This window comes from Mercurialis annua, linkage group LG8 (assembly GCF_937616625.2).
Source record: "Mercurialis annua linkage group LG8, ddMerAnnu1.2, whole genome shotgun sequence".
NCBI classification, from domain to species: domain Eukaryota; kingdom Viridiplantae; phylum Streptophyta; class Magnoliopsida; order Malpighiales; family Euphorbiaceae; genus Mercurialis; species Mercurialis annua.
The window spans coordinates 225,765-242,030 of NC_065577.1; the positions used below are offsets into that span (position 1 = coordinate 225,765).

The 16,266-nt window shown below is 34.0% G+C and overlaps 2 protein-coding genes across 6 annotated transcripts; both read left to right on the top strand.

Annotated features, from left to right (window-relative positions):
• Positions 1–227: 227 nt before the first annotated feature.
• LOC126660383 (inactive leucine-rich repeat receptor-like serine/threonine-protein kinase At1g60630) lies at positions 228–5,138 on the top strand. Of its 2 annotated transcripts, XM_050353854.2 has the most exons (3): positions 228–873; positions 982–2,396; positions 4,304–5,138. In XM_050353854.2, exons 2-3 carry the CDS (start codon positions 1,025–1,027, stop codon positions 4,960–4,962), a joined length of 2,031 nt encoding a protein of 676 aa, XP_050209811.1. In that variant the 5' UTR covers positions 228–873; positions 982–1,024; the 3' UTR covers positions 4,963–5,138. The 2 variants fall into 2 exon arrangements, with proteins under 2 accessions (XP_050209811.1, XP_050209810.1); XM_050353853.2 differs by having other exon boundaries at positions 228–2,396.
• A 2,288-nt stretch (positions 5,139–7,426) lies between these two features.
• Positions 7,427–13,989, top strand: LOC126660530 (uncharacterized). 4 transcript variants are annotated; one of them, XM_050354090.2, is made up of 10 exons: positions 7,434–7,783; positions 8,030–8,445; positions 8,759–8,858; positions 9,215–9,271; positions 9,937–10,054; positions 10,937–11,019; positions 12,154–12,177; positions 12,900–12,961; positions 13,064–13,160; positions 13,594–13,989. In XM_050354090.2, the coding sequence occupies exons 2-10, from the start codon at positions 8,072–8,074 to the stop codon at positions 13,648–13,650; spliced, it is 972 nt and encodes a 323-aa protein (XP_050210047.1). In that variant the 5' UTR covers positions 7,434–7,783; positions 8,030–8,071; the 3' UTR covers positions 13,651–13,989. The 4 variants fall into 4 exon arrangements, with proteins under 4 accessions (XP_055959917.1, XP_050210047.1, XP_050210046.1 ...); XM_050354089.2 differs by having other exon boundaries at positions 7,436–7,783; positions 8,024–8,445; XM_056103942.1 differs by lacking the exon at positions 13,594–13,989 and having other exon boundaries at positions 7,427–7,783; positions 8,024–8,445; positions 12,113–12,177.
• The last annotated feature ends 2,277 nt before the right edge of the window (positions 13,990–16,266 follow it).

Genomic DNA, 16,266 nt, shown 5'->3' on the forward strand with positions numbered 1-16,266 from the left:
TTTAGAACAAATAAATTAAAAAAAGGAGTGTTTTGTGCAAATTCCTCATTTAAAAAAGGAGTGTTTTGTGTAAATCCCTCTTATAAAATCAGGATTTTTTTTGAAAGTACGAGGCCTATTAACATATTAAAAGGTGGAGACATAACAATTTTAAAAAATAAATGTGCAAAAACCCGCTAAAAATATGGCAAATTTTATAACAGCAGTGGATTAGTCCAAGAAGTGGGGATAAATTAGTAGCAACAATATTGATGGTGTACCCAACAAAAACAAATCTACAAAATTCGGGGAAATGACGGAAGCGAAGACCCGCGGCAAAACGTGGAGAGCAAAAATTCGATGAGAAAATGTTTTACCATTGTCCCAAAATCTAACAAGGTGACAGCCTTGCACACATTTAACCTCAACGTGAGCTCAACTGCATCATCTGAGTTTCTTTTTTCATTTAATACCGCCACGTTTGAGGTCAGACCAACCGCTCCTTTGGTTTCAATTCCTTCACCGGCTTCCTGCGTGAATACATGTCTTCTCTCTCCCCCATTATTGTCTTCAACTTCTGCTACGTACATACAAATTAATCCAGATACATCTATCAACGGACCTAGCTGGAAATATGGAGCACACCCACAAGAACCATCTTCTACCCACCAGCTCCAAGAGTTCAAAAACAGCTCAATAATAGAGGAGCAGGGGGTTTTGAGCAGCCCAATACAAGCAACGATTATATTTATAATATGCCTGCGGTTTTTGAATATTATACTATATTTATATTGTGCTCTCTGCAACTTCTGTAATGATTTCACGTGAGGGGTTGCCTCCTCTGCCTCGGATTCAGCTTCAAAGTTCGCCTCTCATGGGCATAGTGCTGTTCTGGTGAGCAAGTTGAGTAGATTTTCTATTACTTTTAAGTTGTTCGATCTAAATGCAAATGCTGTTTCTTTTGTTGACTAAATAAGTGAATTATTATGCTGGGTGCTGAAGATGTAGATCTGAAAGGTAGTACCAACTGCGGGTTTTTGGATCTATGATCTCTGAGTTCATTTGTATGATCTCCGAGTTCATTTGCATTTTACAGTACAGGAAGCGGCATTTGCCTTCCCATATCAAGATCATGCACTCATGGAGGTGCCATTTTCTATATCTACTCTTCTGCTTATTTTCAGCAGCTGCCGCATCGAGTGATGCGGAAACGCTATTAACTCTCAAGTCAGCCGTCGATCCCCGGAACACTCTGCCGTGGCCGCAAGGAAGCAACGCTTGTAAATGGCGAGGGATTAAAGAATGCATGGACGGAAGGGTTACTAAACTCGTACTTGAGTATCTAAACCTCAGCGGCACTCTAGACGGAAAAACTCTCAATCAGTTAGATCAGCTTCGTGTTTTAAGTTTCAAAGGCAACTCACTTTCCGGACAAATCCCTAATCTCTCCGGTCTGCTCAATCTCAAATCTCTCTTCCTTAACACAAACAATTTCTCCGGCTCTTTTCCAGATTCAATCACAGGCCTACACCGTTTAAAAGTTATTGTTTTAGCTGAAAACCAAATATCCGGTCCACTCCCGGCGTCTCTCCTCAAACTTTCCCGGTTATATATGCTTTACTTACAAGACAACAGGTTCACCGGAGCCGTTCCGCCGCTGAACCAAACTAGTCTCAGGTACTTTAATGTGTCTAGCAATCAGCTCTCAGGTCAGATTCCGGTGACCCCAGCGTTGATCAGGTTTAACGGTTCATCTTTCTCCGGAAATGCCGGTATATGCGGGGAACAGATTGGAAAAGCGTGTAAGAGTATAGAGCTTGGGCCGTCGGCGAGCCCTGGTGGCGGCGGCTCAAAGTCGTCGAAGCGGGGTAAATTGATCAAGATTATCGGAGGTAGTGTGGGTGGGTTTTTGGTGGTTTGTTTAATATTGTTAGGTTTGGTTTGTGTGTTCCGCAAGAAGAGGGGGAGAGCGGAGGAGGTAAGAAGTAAAGGCAAGGAGGAGGCGGTGGATACAGGCGGCGGCGGAGAGAGTGGCATGGGAGGTAATAACAGTGGGAGACGAGGTGGGTTTTCATGGGAAGGAGAGGGATTAGGTACATTAGTGTTCCTGGGAGCAGGTGATCAGCAGATGGGCTACAGTTTGGAGGATCTGCTGAAGGCGTCAGCAGAGACGTTAGGGAGAGGGAGCGTTGGGAGCACGTACAAAGCAGTGATGGAGTCTGGGTTCATCGTGACCGTTAAAAGACTGAAAGATGCAAGATATCCGAGGGTGGAGGAATTTAGGAGACACATGGATGTTCTTGGTAGATTAAGACATCCAAATCTGGTCCCACTGAGGGCTTATTTCCAGGCGAAGGAGGAACGCCTGCTTGTATTTGATTATTTCCCTAACGGCAGTCTCTTCTCTCTCCTTCACGGTATGTCTTTTTCTCTCTTTTTATACTCAACTAAATACTCCTTCCTTACCAACACACCTACTGCCTCTCCTTTTTTTCTAATGAAAAAATACTCCACCTATTTAACACCACTTTTTATAATGCTTCTAACCACAATAGATTTCATTTGTCATAAGAGGGTTAAATTTATTTAGAAAAATAAAATAGCAATAAAAACAGATTAGAATAGTAATTTATACTTTTAGAGCGGTTTTTAACCGCCCCTGCAAGAAAAAAACCGCCCCTAACACTCATAGGAGCAGTCAAGAAAAATACCTTTAATATCTGTTTTTTTTTTTTTAATTTTTTCCAGCGAGGAGAGTCGGCAGACTCTCCTGATCCTTTTTTAGATCCGCCCGTGCGTCCAATTCTTAAAAGTATAGATTTTAAAACAAAATTTAAAATATTCACTTTTTAATTGTCACATCAGACGGTACTAATAAGATGGATTAAAAGAGATGGTTCATATGACATTACTCATAATTTAATTATGATAATAATTAGTATGCTGAAATTACTGGTTGTGTTGAATTTTGGAATCCAAACCTCAGGAATACACTTAAAAAGGCCTAGTTATTTGGCTAAAACTTCACCGGCGAACATAGCTACTGTCTATTTTCCAATAGAAATAAAATCTAATTATATCGGAAGTTAGTAGTTAACTATTTTATTTTATTACCTTAAAATCACATGTATTAGAAATTTAGAGAGTACTAGCCAGCTGAGCTAGGTTTCACTTTATCTCTTTTTTTGTAGTTTTTTATTTTTGGACAATTTCAAGAATAAAATGAGTATTTGAAATTATTGATTATACAAAGAAATCAATACAATACAAACAAACATGTTTGAAGTGAAATGCCTTTGAAAAGAAAGCAGCCATGTCATAAATAAAATAAAATTAATTTGAGGGATGGGGTCTGTTTTGCATGAGGAAATCTGATGGGGTCCTGAATCTTGTATAAATGCTTTTGTTCTTCTACTTATAAACTTATACTGCTAGCTATATAATTTGGGTCACTTTCTTAATGATTTAGGTAAATGGCGCCAATATCAATTTTTTTTAATAATAGCATGCTTCTCCAAAAAGAGCTTGCTCTTAAATTGACAGCTCATCTCATGTTACTGTTGTCCCTACTCAACACTTGTCACCGACGCCCATCAGAAATGGGTCCTTTGACTGCCCCGTCTGGTCTCATACATCAGATTAATTAATGACAGCTACAAAATCCCAACCGTAATTAGCGCTTTTTTTGTGTGTGTATTAGGAAATTTAACCAATTTAACAGCAAGAAGTTAAGTTGAAAAATTAAGAGCAAATGTGTTTTAGTCATTGGTGATGCAAGTTAATAAGCTCATTTCGTGACTAAGTCTGTTTTTAACATTGAAGCTCAGAAGAAGTAGTAGATCGAATATTTGAACACTGAAGCCGTAATGACTTCCTTCTTAACATTTTTATAAAGGCACGTCCACATCGAGAGATTTTATGAATTTCGGTGATTTTGATGATATGAGCATCACAGTTAACGTCTTATCTCAGGTTGAATTGCTTATAAGATTGATTTCCTGCTCATTATCACATTTTTGACTCTGTATTTATCCCTTGCATATATGCTCATTGTAATTTTGGCATCTGCATCCTCATCTGAAAAAGAAAACTACTTATTCCGCTTAATGCTACTAATAATTATGAACAAGACCGACCTGGGATATGCTTCATGTTGCTTCTATGTGGCAGTGGTCAGTGTTCTTTTTTATAATTGCAAGCTCTTTGCCCACTAAGACAAATTGTTTTTTCTTTTATTTCTCATTGGATGGGATGTGCATGCTCCAACAAGTTCTCATTAAATATCGTTTCTGGGTTACTGAGTGTATCTTCTATGGTTTTACAGGAACCAGAACTTCAGGTGGTGGAAAGCCTCTTCACTGGACTTCTTGCCTCAAAATAGCTGAGGACTTGGCAACTGCCCTGCTACATATCCACCAGAACCCTGGCTTAACCCACGGAAACTTGAAATCCTCCAATGTGCTTTTAGGCCCTGAATTTGAGTCCTGCCTCACAGATTATGGTCTTACAGTGTTCCGAGATCCAGATGCGGTCGACGAATCCAGTGCTACTTCTCTTTTCTACAAAGCTCCTGAAAGTAGGGATGTGCGAAAACCATCCACCCAACCAGCTGATGTCTACAGCTTCGGCGTTCTGCTCTTGGAGCTTTTGACGGGGAAAACTCCATTCCAGGACCTTGTTCAGGAACACGGTTCAGACATTCCTCGGTGGGTTCGGTCAGTACGCGAGGAAGAGACAGAATCCGGGGATGAGCCTGCCTCAGGTAACGAGGCAGCAGAGGAAAAACTGCTAGCTCTTGTAAATGTTGCAATGGCATGTGTCTCAATTGCACCAGAAAATCGGCCATCAATGAAGGAGGTGTTAAAGATGATAAGGGATGCGAGAGCGGAGGCTCAAGTATCATCAAATAGCAGCGACCATTCACCGGGAAGATGGTCCGACACAGTTCAGAGCCTGCCTAGAGAAGAACATTTGAGCATTTGAGTGGTTTAGTAGCATTTTTGAACATTTATTCTTCAGCTAGGCACTTGTGTAGAGTCTTGTGATGTAAAGTTACCACTTCTATTTTTAGTTTTTCTTCCTTTCAATTATCATTAGTATCTTAGGCAGGGATATAAGGTTGAGTTGCTTAAATTAATTCAGAATTTGATTTGATTTTAGTGGCTTCTTGTATTGAGCTGAAAACGATTCAGTTTGAGATGGTGAGTTGATAATTCCACTCATATGAAAATACTAACTCAACAAAAATACATAGAATTTATAAAGAAATTGTCAAGTAGTATTACTAAAATAATGGCATCAATGTAATTTTGTTTGTTAAAGCTTTTACACAGTTAATAAAGTGTTTTAAAGTGGTTAACTCTAGATGGCGTAGTTGAATCTATCTAACTTTTTAAAAATTACATTAAAATAGGAGAAATTATTAAATAAACCTAGTCCACTACGTACAGTTATGAACTTTTCATAATCCTATGTGGTGAATCATAACGTATGATTATCATAGTTTACGTGGACTAAGTTCACCTTATAATTTCTGGAAAATTAAATACAAAAAGAAAACTTCAATACAAGGGGGAAGAAGAAGGAAAAACTTAAATAGAAGGGGGAAAAAAGGAAGGAAAGTTGGAGAGACCCACAATAATTGGCATCAAATGCTTATGGGGATTCGCACTGTTGCTGAATTCCAAGTTCCGGAGACATCAATTATTAACCTTTTCTACTTTCGTTTCTCTTTTTATGTACACCATGTTCTTAAGATTGTCTTAATTTAGAAGAAATTTATTACTGGTAATTTTAAATTTATGTTTTACTTAATTAGTACTATTAATTTTATGAAATTAATTATATTTTCAATTTTTTATTACTTACTTTATTCTATTTTAATTAGGGAAAATTTTTATGCATGTTGATAATGCATAAAATATATTACTATAATTATATATATACATATATATATATATATATACATATATATATACATATATATACATATATATACATATATATATACATATATATACATATATATATACATATATATACATATATATATACATATATATATATATATATATATTCAAATTTGATTTTTATTAGAAAAATATATTTAAAAAATTAATGAAGAAAGGGTGAAAAACAAAATTAAAAGTGATATAAATAAAAATTGACAATCAAATTAAAATACCTAAAAAAAGTCTCAGTTTTTATTTATTCTATATAAAAAGTCTCATTATGCTTTACACGCTTTAATATACTGTTAAAATCTTCAGTTTTACGTATTTGTCTCTATTAATGATGTTTGGTAAATTGGTTCAAAATATTGTCCCTTTATTTGAAAAATAAAATGAAAATGAAAACTAACTAACTTAAAAATTAATTAAAAATAAAAAATGAACATCTAAACTAAAATATCTAAACGAGAAAACACAATTCTTCAAACAACACAAATACACTATTTTTTTTTTAGGAAAATGCACTAGTTTTTTTCATTATATGATGTGTATGCATGATATATATGAAATAACACTTTTTAATTTATTAAGTTATGATACACTAATATATTATGTTTTTATTTTATTTTATTTAAAAGGAGTTTTAACTTTTTTAAATTATTAAATAGAATAGCTAACCTGTATGTAAATTTCATTGTGAAATTTATTTTTAAGTAAAATAATTTAATTTTTATTTTCTATCAAATATAAATGAATTTACATTTTTTTAATCAAAGATAATTACACTAGGTTAGGTATTAGCGGATTTTCAGAAATTAGCAAGTATATTCGTATTTTAAACAGTCTAATCGCTGTCAGAGGGAGGGTCGAACCCCTGCTCTCTGGAGATACATAGTGAAAGCATCCCACTGAACTACACCTCACCTGTATTTTTTTTTTGTTGATTCAATTCTCTAGTAAAATCTTGGCCAAATGTTGTAAAAAGGCCAAACCTCTCACAAAAGTCATGACCGTTCAATTTTGTCGATTTTAGCCAAAAACTGATTATTTGGTTTCACAAAAGTCATGACCTTTCAATTTTGTCGATTTTGGCCAAAAATGAATTATTTGATTTCACAAAAGTCCTGACCTTTCAACATTTGACATGCCACATAGGCGTCACATAGGCAAATTGAAATCAAATTGGGAGTTGGCCACAATTGAAATTAAATAATTTGTTTTTGGCCAAAATCGACAAAATTAAAAGGTCAGGACTTTTATGAAACTTTTATAAAAAGTTTGGCCTTTTTACGACATTTGGCCTAAAATCTATACAAAGCAATAAGGTATAACTCAACAACTCTGCTAGATTATGAATTCTATTTTTTTACAAGCACTCTTCCTTCTCCGATAATTAAAAAAAGGTTTTGAAAAACTAAAATAAATTACTAGATAAATATAATTAAGTCCAAATAAGCTTTATTTGAGCCAATTAGATTAGGAAATAGAAGAAGAAGAAATAAAGGCAAATAAGCAGTGAATTATCATAAATACTAGTAGTGTTATGGTTATATATGTAGAAAGAGAAAGGCAGTGTGTGCGCGCATAGATATTGGATTGGATTGTGAGATCCTACTCATTTCTCGTCTCCGACCGAAGCATAGAGAAGAACAGATTCAGTCGCCGAGATTAACCTACTACTTACTCGTTGGACCATACCATATATGTTGTTTGGGGTTGGGCATTGGCCGACGTGAGTGAGTGAGTGAGTGGTGATATTCAATTGAAAACTAAAAGCATCTCACCAAATACCAACAACCACCGGTGCTACTTCCTGATTCACCACTCCCGTCGGAAACCGCCCTCTCCGTTAGGTATTTTCTTCCTCTTCCGCTCATTTCAGCTACGTTTTTTTTTTGTTTCTCTTTCGGTTTTAGGGTTTTCTGCGTGTTCCTTTATCTGTGTCACTCACCGCTTACTAAACAACTGTCTTGCACCTGTTGGTTTTTTTAATTTTATTTCTAGGGTTTACTGGAGTAATTCTTCATATTATTGCTAGCTGTTAAATCAATTGTAGCTTTTGGTTGAGCATTTTATTATTTGTTTATTGGCAGAGGCAGAGGGAGAGATGTGAAATTGTTGGTGGACAGAAGACAACAAAAATGGCAGCTGAGTCTAACTCAGGGTTTTACAGACAAGACACTTTAGCCTCGGCGCTTCTCAACCGCCACGCCATTTCCTTCCAGTCTGAACCGTTAAATAGCACCACCAGCACCAGCACCACCTCGGAGATGATTCCCATGGGGGGTGGGGGTGGCTCTAACAACTACTTTGGGATGAATATGTTGGCTGGAGCTCACAATTCCACCATCATTAATACGGCTCCGCTTCCTCCTCCTCCTCAAGGAATTATTCATGTCAATTCATCTGCTGCTTTTATCGACTCGGCAGCACAACCTGCCCTCCAGCATGACACCGGTTTGGCTGTTGAGTGGTCTGTTGACGAACAGATCATTCTGGAAGAGGGCCTTTCCAAGTACCCCCTGCCCCTTCTTGCTTTATACGATTTCCTCACAGATTTACTTCTATTATATCTGTTCTATTAGCTTAGCTGCTGTTATCTAATATGGCCTTCAACTTTAGCTCTCGTGTTCTACATTCTTGGGCATGACAATTATGTGTGTGTGTATATATATAATATATATATGAATTTGTTTGCTTCCTGAGTTTCTTTTCTTATGGTAATTTTTTTTTTGGGTTTCCCACCGCATGCTTTTTTTCCTATAAGGGATTTTATTTGTTAATTTGTTCACTGTAACTTGCTAACGCTTTTTCTTTTAAACATGTAGATTTGCTGATGAGCCAAGTATAATGAAATACATCAAGATTGCTGCCACCTTGCGTGATAAAGCTGTACGTGATGTTGCTTTGAGGTGTAGATGGATGACGGTAGGTTCTTGTTTTTCTCTTTCTGATGATGCCTTTCTCATGCCTCTTTGGTCGTCTTATTTCTTTTAAATGTTAACTGGGTTCTTTTGGCTTCCTTTGGTGTTTGTTCTTCAAATTTTAACATTTATAGTCTACTGCCTTCTGTCATCTCCTACACATGTAAAAAATTCAAGTTACTTTTGGTTGGGATTTGAACTCTATCTGAACTTTTTAAAGAAGCATTTTTAATGGTTTGGTTTGTTATATGATCTCCATTTATGTGCTTCTGCCCCTAACTTCAGATTTTAATGGTCAATATATATAGATTAACATGCTGGATTTCATACTAAATGTTTACTGGTAAAAACTTCTCACAGAGAAAGAGAAGGAAAGCGGAAGAGTATAATCTGGGAAAGAAGGTCATTATTAGAAAGGTATGAATGATCTTGTTAGAAAGTTAATATTGTATGCTGTATCTGTTTTTGTTAATTTTATGTTTTGTCTAAATCCATGAAAGAAAATACGCCTATTTGGCTATGCCAATGTTTGCTGCATCATTTCTCAGTAATGTATAACAACAATGTTTAACTGAAAGAATAAGAATAAGATGACTGGCCCTATTCTTATTTCATGGTTATTATTTTCTACATCCCTGCTTTGTTGTCTTTTTGTAATATGAATTGGATGGCCCCGTAGTGCTCTTCATATGTATCTTTTTCATGGGAAAAGGGCATGTTAGTGCCACGTAATTTTTTCTAGGATTTGACCAAATACTTCCCATTCCTCTATTTTGAAGTGTCTAGCAACAGTAGTGCTTTTCCAAGTATCACGTAGCAAGATGATGACTATGATAGGGGATAAGCTGATTAACTATTATATATTCAATTACACTTTATGGTTCCTGAAGTTCTTGCCTTGATTACTTTAAAATTGCTGGATGAGTGACAAACACATTGCGATAAATTAAATAAATACCACTCAATTTGCTTGTAATATAGCATAATAATGACTCCATAAATTTAATTAATTGCATCAATTAATGTCTTTAGGATATATTGTTGATTGAAGAACCAGTATTCTAAAGATCATGCTTCTTCAGGATAAGCTAGTGGAATCATCCTCTAAGATGAATGTGCCTTCAGGTCTGCCGCAGAACATGGGTGTCTACCCACTAATGATACAACATGCCAACCAGGATGAACCATTTTCTTTTGAAGGTTAGCATGTTGGTATTTTCTAAGAGAATATTGATTATATATATATATATATATATATATATATATATATATATATATATATATTATTTTCATGGCAATTAATGCATGTGTATTCTGTTTCATGGTCTAATTTGAAACCCAAGTACCCAACATTTGTTTTCTTTTCTTTTGTTATTACTAATCCTAGAATATTGTAGCCTTTAGAGCACGTCATTCAAAATTGCAATGTAAATTAATGTGATGTAGAACCAGAATTACAAAGAAGATAATTATTTATAGTCCGATGTCAACTTAACCAGAGTCATGAACAAGCAATTGCTAAAATTTAATCCTCTCTAAAGAAATTTCTAACAGAACTAAGATCCTTGTTCTCCCTCTAGCTAATCAAAATTGTGTTCCTGTATCTATATAGCTCTTCTAGTTTATAACGAGCATCTATGTTTCTCGACTTGTAAAGGAATTTATGATACAATGTTATGGCCAAGAATTCCGAATTAATGGTTATTTGTTTGGGAAATCACTCTTGGTGTGTTTGGTCGTAAAATTGGAAACTATAATGATGGTGTAGAGTGAAGACTGCATATAAAATTGACATATGCTGGTAGGAATATCGTAATTCTTTTAATATTGAGTTGATCATTAAAATTTGCATGTTCTTGGAATGAGCTTCCTTGATGTCTATAAGCGTGTTCTTTTGCCTTGATCCTTCTTGTTTCTTTTGTTAATCAAATTTCTGCTTTCTAGTGTGATTTATTGAAATTTATTGCATATCATTTTCTCCTGTTCTACTTCTGCTATGGCCTCTAGAATTTTTCTTCTTTTTCATGCTATTTGGTTTCAAAGTAAATTCTTTTCTTGGTTTATTTGTTTGGCTGGTCTCAGGAATAAGTGGTACAACCAGGCATTTGTTGGAACAAAATGTTCAAGCTTTTAGTAAAATTACATCTAACCTTTCTACCTTCAAGGTAAATACTCTGATCACTCTCTCTCTTTTTCTGTCTCTTTATTATTTTTCTTGGTGTTGGCTATACCAATAAAAACTACCTCATAAAGAGAAGTGAATTCATGTATTCATGATGCATTGCTTCAGGATGCTTAGTAGTAGTATTCTATCAATGATTCTTTGAATTGATATCTTTCTTATTATAGCTTGTACTTTGTACGTTATAGTATTTCCTTCTTTTGTTGAAAAGGTGTGTTAGTACAGCAGATGTAATTTAGTAAAAGTGGAGAATGACATCATAACTGGTTTTCATGACGTGTCTTCTTTTTTTCTTTTTTCTTTGTGCTCCACTTATTTATTTCACACTAGAAACACTTGAATATCCAAAAATTCTGTTAAAATTTGAAAGAGTCAACTTGATTGTGCTTTTGAAAAATTAATTCTTGTCGCATGATTGTATTCCAACTTTTCTTTAATGGGCAAACTGTTTTAACTGGCTGTTGTTATATTGGTGTATTTTGGATTTGAGTTCTGAAGTGATAGACAACTCTCTCCGTTCTTTTAGGGACCATTATTCTAATCCACTTGGGACATGCTTTTCAAATTATTTTCTGCACTCTATTTTAGTATTTTGGAGCATGTATAGTTGATTTTATTCTTTTTGGCTTTTCTTGTGTTTCTAATGTAAACAAAAACAAGATTATGACAATTGTTATTGTCAAGCACCAGCACAGTCAAAAGCGCTTAAGCGGAACATAGTGCAAATAGGGGTTAGGACTTTTTAACAGCTGAAGCGACATGCCTTTTGTATTAAGTACACTTTTTTGTATCAAGCACTTTTAGGAAAAAGCTCAGAGCAGGCCTTTTTTATTTTTGTAAATGGATATTAATACGGAATTGGTTTCATTTACTGCTTAAAATATAAACTGAATATCAAGTCAAATTACATCTCTTTTTAAATTTGTATTAATATTAGGTTAGTTCTTTTTAATTCTTAAAAAGTAAACGGAACACTGAAGTCAAATATGATCTAAATTTTTAAGTAGGTTAAAAGTTAAGGACTGGTCATATCTCCTTTACCTTCTCTGTTTCTTTTTTCTTTATTTGCTTTTCAGAGAATTTCAATTCTATTCTTTTTCCTTTATGTGTTTTTCAGAGAACTTCAACTCTACAACTACAGGTAATCTTAATTTCTATGTACATTTTATACTTTATAATTTTCCAATCGTGCACGCTATTTCTTTTCCCAACTGCACTTCTTTTGCTCTTTATTTTTCATAAATTTAAATATAAAATTGTTGTTTATTCATTATTTTTAAGCATTTTCTTCTTTAAAATGGTACTTGGTACAATATATTTTATACAGACTGTTTTTCTACTTCTAAGTTCTAACTAATCAATCATGTTTAGCTTCAAGTATTAGACTGTTTTTAGTTTTTATACATATAGAGTATTAGCTTTGAGTATTATATACATAGACGTGATCTCAATTCGTAGTTTCATATGGACTGCATTATTTACAAGAATAAGTCATAAATCTAAAGTAATGGAGTTTCAAAAGTGTTCTTTTTAGTGGAACGTGCTGAAACCTAGGACTCAATAACTTTTCATGCAATATTGGCTGCAGTTGTAATCACAAATGTGAATGCCACTGAAACTTTTTTTGGAACCTTGCAACAAATAGGATATCTTATTCAAGAGTATTGCTAGTCGGGTTAGATTCCGAGCTACTGAGTACTCTTTCAGATGTTCAACGTCTTGAGCTAAAACAGACTTGAGACTTGGTGTCCTGTTTAGTGAATAATTCCTTTTCTCCTTACAATCTGCCATTTGATGTTTACATTTTCCATGGTACTATAAAAAACTAGTCATGCCTGCTAGTTTAATACTTTTTACAAACAGTTACAGGATAACATCGATCTCTTTTGTCGCACAAGGACCAATATTACTGCCATCCTGAATGAGTATGTAGATTTTTTCAATATACTCAAATAACGACAATGTTTATTGTCATTTAACTCCAACATTGATATTATTTTTGAAATTTCTGCTCTTAAATTTTGCAGCATGAGAGATATGCCTGGCATCATGAGCCAGATGCCACCTCTGCCTGTATCTATTAATGAGGATCTTGCAAATAGTTTATTACCGAGCACAACTCAGGTAAGCTCTTTTCACTTTTGACTTTTCCGATATCCATGGATGCCTATATCAGGCAAGAAAAAGTTATGATAAGAAAATTTCTTAATCAGTTTCCTGTACTCGGTGATCATCACGAAGGTGCTTGCTTTTAAGGGGGCAAGCCATAATTCCTCTATATGATACTTTAACAGTTGTAAAATGATTACGTTGGCAATTTCATAAAGCTCAAATGTCTTAAGAATGTACGCGAAAGGTTAATGGCCCGTTTTCAATATGTTGAAATGGACGCAGGTTAATGTAGTGTTGAACTAAAAGATTTAAGCGGTTATATGCAGTTTGATATGGCATGTTATCACTATACTTCAAATGTTACCTTTAGAAACCAGAAGTCTTAAGATATAAAACAGCTCCCTTTGCAATTGAGATGTATAACCTTTCTCTTTTTTATCTCTAGTCAATGATGTTTTGCTCGCCTAGTGGGATCCAACTGAAGCAGGAGCCAAGATGCTGACTGAGAAATTGTTCTGGTGGATTTGATTTATCCGGTTGGTCTAATGTAAGTACGAAAATCTTACTGTTGTAAATGCTAAGTGGTTTGGTAGGAGGCGGTTCTTCCTTTTGTTGTACACATACTTGTCAACTCACGGGTCCCCCAATGGAAAGATTTGTAGAGATCCCATTTTTGGTACCTGAAACGATGATCTGAAAATAAAAATGCAAACTGCCCATTCCAGGGAGAAGCTCTAACCAGATTACCTTTCGGTTTTTGATGAATTTTGTGCTGAAATTTCTTGTGTACAAATGTATAAGACAGTACCTTGGAGTGGAATATTCAGTGCTTGATCTGTAACTACTTGCATTGCATGTTTGTGTTGTTCTTGCTACCACTAGGACCTGTTAGTTACACCAATATAGATTCTTGATGAAGCAGATTTTCCTATTTAGGGGGGGAGGATTCAATGATACAGTTTTCTTATTATAATTAGGGTTAGTTATTAAAAGAACATTGCCGACTTTTTTTACTCCCACTGTTACCTTATAATTGTTCTTTTTAAAAGTTTTTTTTTTTCGAAAATACTTGTCCATTACAAGTTTCAATGTTAAATTTTCAATATATTTCTATTATCGTCCTTTAATTTAAGGCTTAAGGTCTGAAAAACTACCGACCTTTCAATTTTTTTTCAATAGCACCCTCACCTTGTAATTTTTTCAATAGCACCCTAATTTGTATTTTTGACTTTCAATAGCACTCTAAAGTGAAAAATTAGATAATTTGATTACTATAAAGATGAAAATTTTCATAAAAACTAAATTTAAAGGTGAAATTATACTTTTTTCTACTTGCACACTTTTAAACAAGTCTTTTAACTTAAAAAAAGTTCAAATAAGTCCTCGGTAAATGAGTTTAATTTGATAATTTATGGTGCTATTGAAAGTCAAAAATACAAAATAGGGTAAAATTGACTGTTTTATAAGGTCGGGGTGCTATTGAAAGTCAAAAATACGAAATAGGGTGCTATTGAATAAATTACAAGGTGAGGGTGCAATTGAAAAAAATTGAAAGGTCGGTAGTTTTTCAGACCTTAAGCCTTAATTTAATTAATGGGATAAAGAGAGTATTTCCTAATATATTAACTTTTAGTATATTTATATAAAATTGTGTAGTCATTCAAATGAAACTTTAATGTTTTTCCTAATGTGTCCTTCCTAAAAAAGGACATTTAATATCAATATCAGTGATGTACTGTTCTTTTAAAAGTTAAGAAGGGAAGAGGGGAACATCTTTAAAAACATTTAATATCATTTGTGTATTATTCTTTTAAAAAAATTGCAAGATAGTTTATGGAAATCGAATTCCAACAAAATTATAGTAGAACCGAGTTGTATGGGATACACTCTTTGGGAAAATATCAGTGTTTGAGTCCATGAGATTCGTCGATACTGAAAATCAAAAGGAAATTCGTCCGAATCACCAGAAAGACCGATATTTCCAAAGATTCGGAAAAAACGCGTCGCTAAAAAAATCTGGCAAAAGCTCAAATATACGAGGGATTTTATCATTGACGAGCGAATATATGAATATCTTTTCTATTCGGATACAAACTCCAATTTAGGAAGATAAACTTATCCAGAAAGATATTTCTGAATAAGACCTCTTAAATGAGGAACCCCTTTCATATTCCAGGTTAATCCCTACTAAATAGGAATCACTTTTCTATTTGACGTCTATTAGGTATTCTCTCAACTACTATATAAAGAGTTTGAGATATGCCTAATGACAGAATCACATTCATATACACAAAACGTTGTTCAAAGTCTAAACTGTTTTTAGCATCGGAGAGTTAATTAGACAATCACCGTCCGGTTAGCTTCTACCCTATTTTACAGGTTTACTCACCAGATCAGAATACAGACTCCATTAATTGGCGCCGTCTGTGGAAAAGAGGTTGAAAACTTCAAACTAGAAGAAACTTTTTCTTGAACTCAAACAAAATTCTCATATTATTGCGATTTTTTGATTTTTTTTTTATACGCATATTATTATTGATCTATTGTTCTTTTATTAATATAACTGTTCTCTTACTCATATAAATGTTCTCTTATTTTACTGATTTCTTACACAACAAATTGATTTATATTTTGTGGTGTTTTTATGGTTGTTTTGCACTGATTTTGTATATGACAAATTGATTTATGTTTTATAGTATTTTTATGGTGTATTTACACTAAAAAAACATAAAATAAACTATAAAAATACCATAGAGCACCATAAAATACACCATAGAAACACAATCAAAAAATAACAAAATAAAAAATCTATGAAGAAAAACATAAAACATAAAAAGTAAAAATAATATTTTTGAAATTAAAAATTAAACAATGTTATTTTGGTAAATAAAAAGGTATGAGATGAAAAGGGGTCGGACAACGCGATAATAATGTTTTACAGAAAGGTAACCTAAGAAATTTTCTCATTATTCAATTGTGCGTGTGATTACATTTATGTTCTTGAATTTAAACAAACAAACAAGTAATTAATTACAAGTTCAGTTGTTTTTCTATTTAGAATCGGTCTAGTAATTAAGCAGATGGTTTTAAACTTTCAAATGCTCCCTCCATACCATTT

Coding starts and splice junctions, on each gene's coding strand:
- LOC126660530 (XM_050354090.2), top strand. CDS start 8,072: ATGGCAGCTGAGTCTAACTCAGGGTTTTACAGACAAGACACTTTAGCC. Junction 10,055..10,936: donor TGAACCATTTTCTTTTGAAG/GTTAGCATGTTG, acceptor GGCTGGTCTCAG/GAATAAGTGGTACAACCAGG. Junction 11,020..12,153: donor CTAACCTTTCTACCTTCAAG/GTAAATACTCTG, acceptor TGTGTTTTTCAG/AGAACTTCAACTCTACAACT.
- LOC126660383 (XM_050353853.2), top strand. CDS start 1,025: ATGATCTCTGAGTTCATTTGTATGATCTCCGAGTTCATTTGCATTTTA. Junction 2,397..4,303: donor TCTCTTCTCTCTCCTTCACG/GTATGTCTTTTT, acceptor ATGGTTTTACAG/GAACCAGAACTTCAGGTGGT.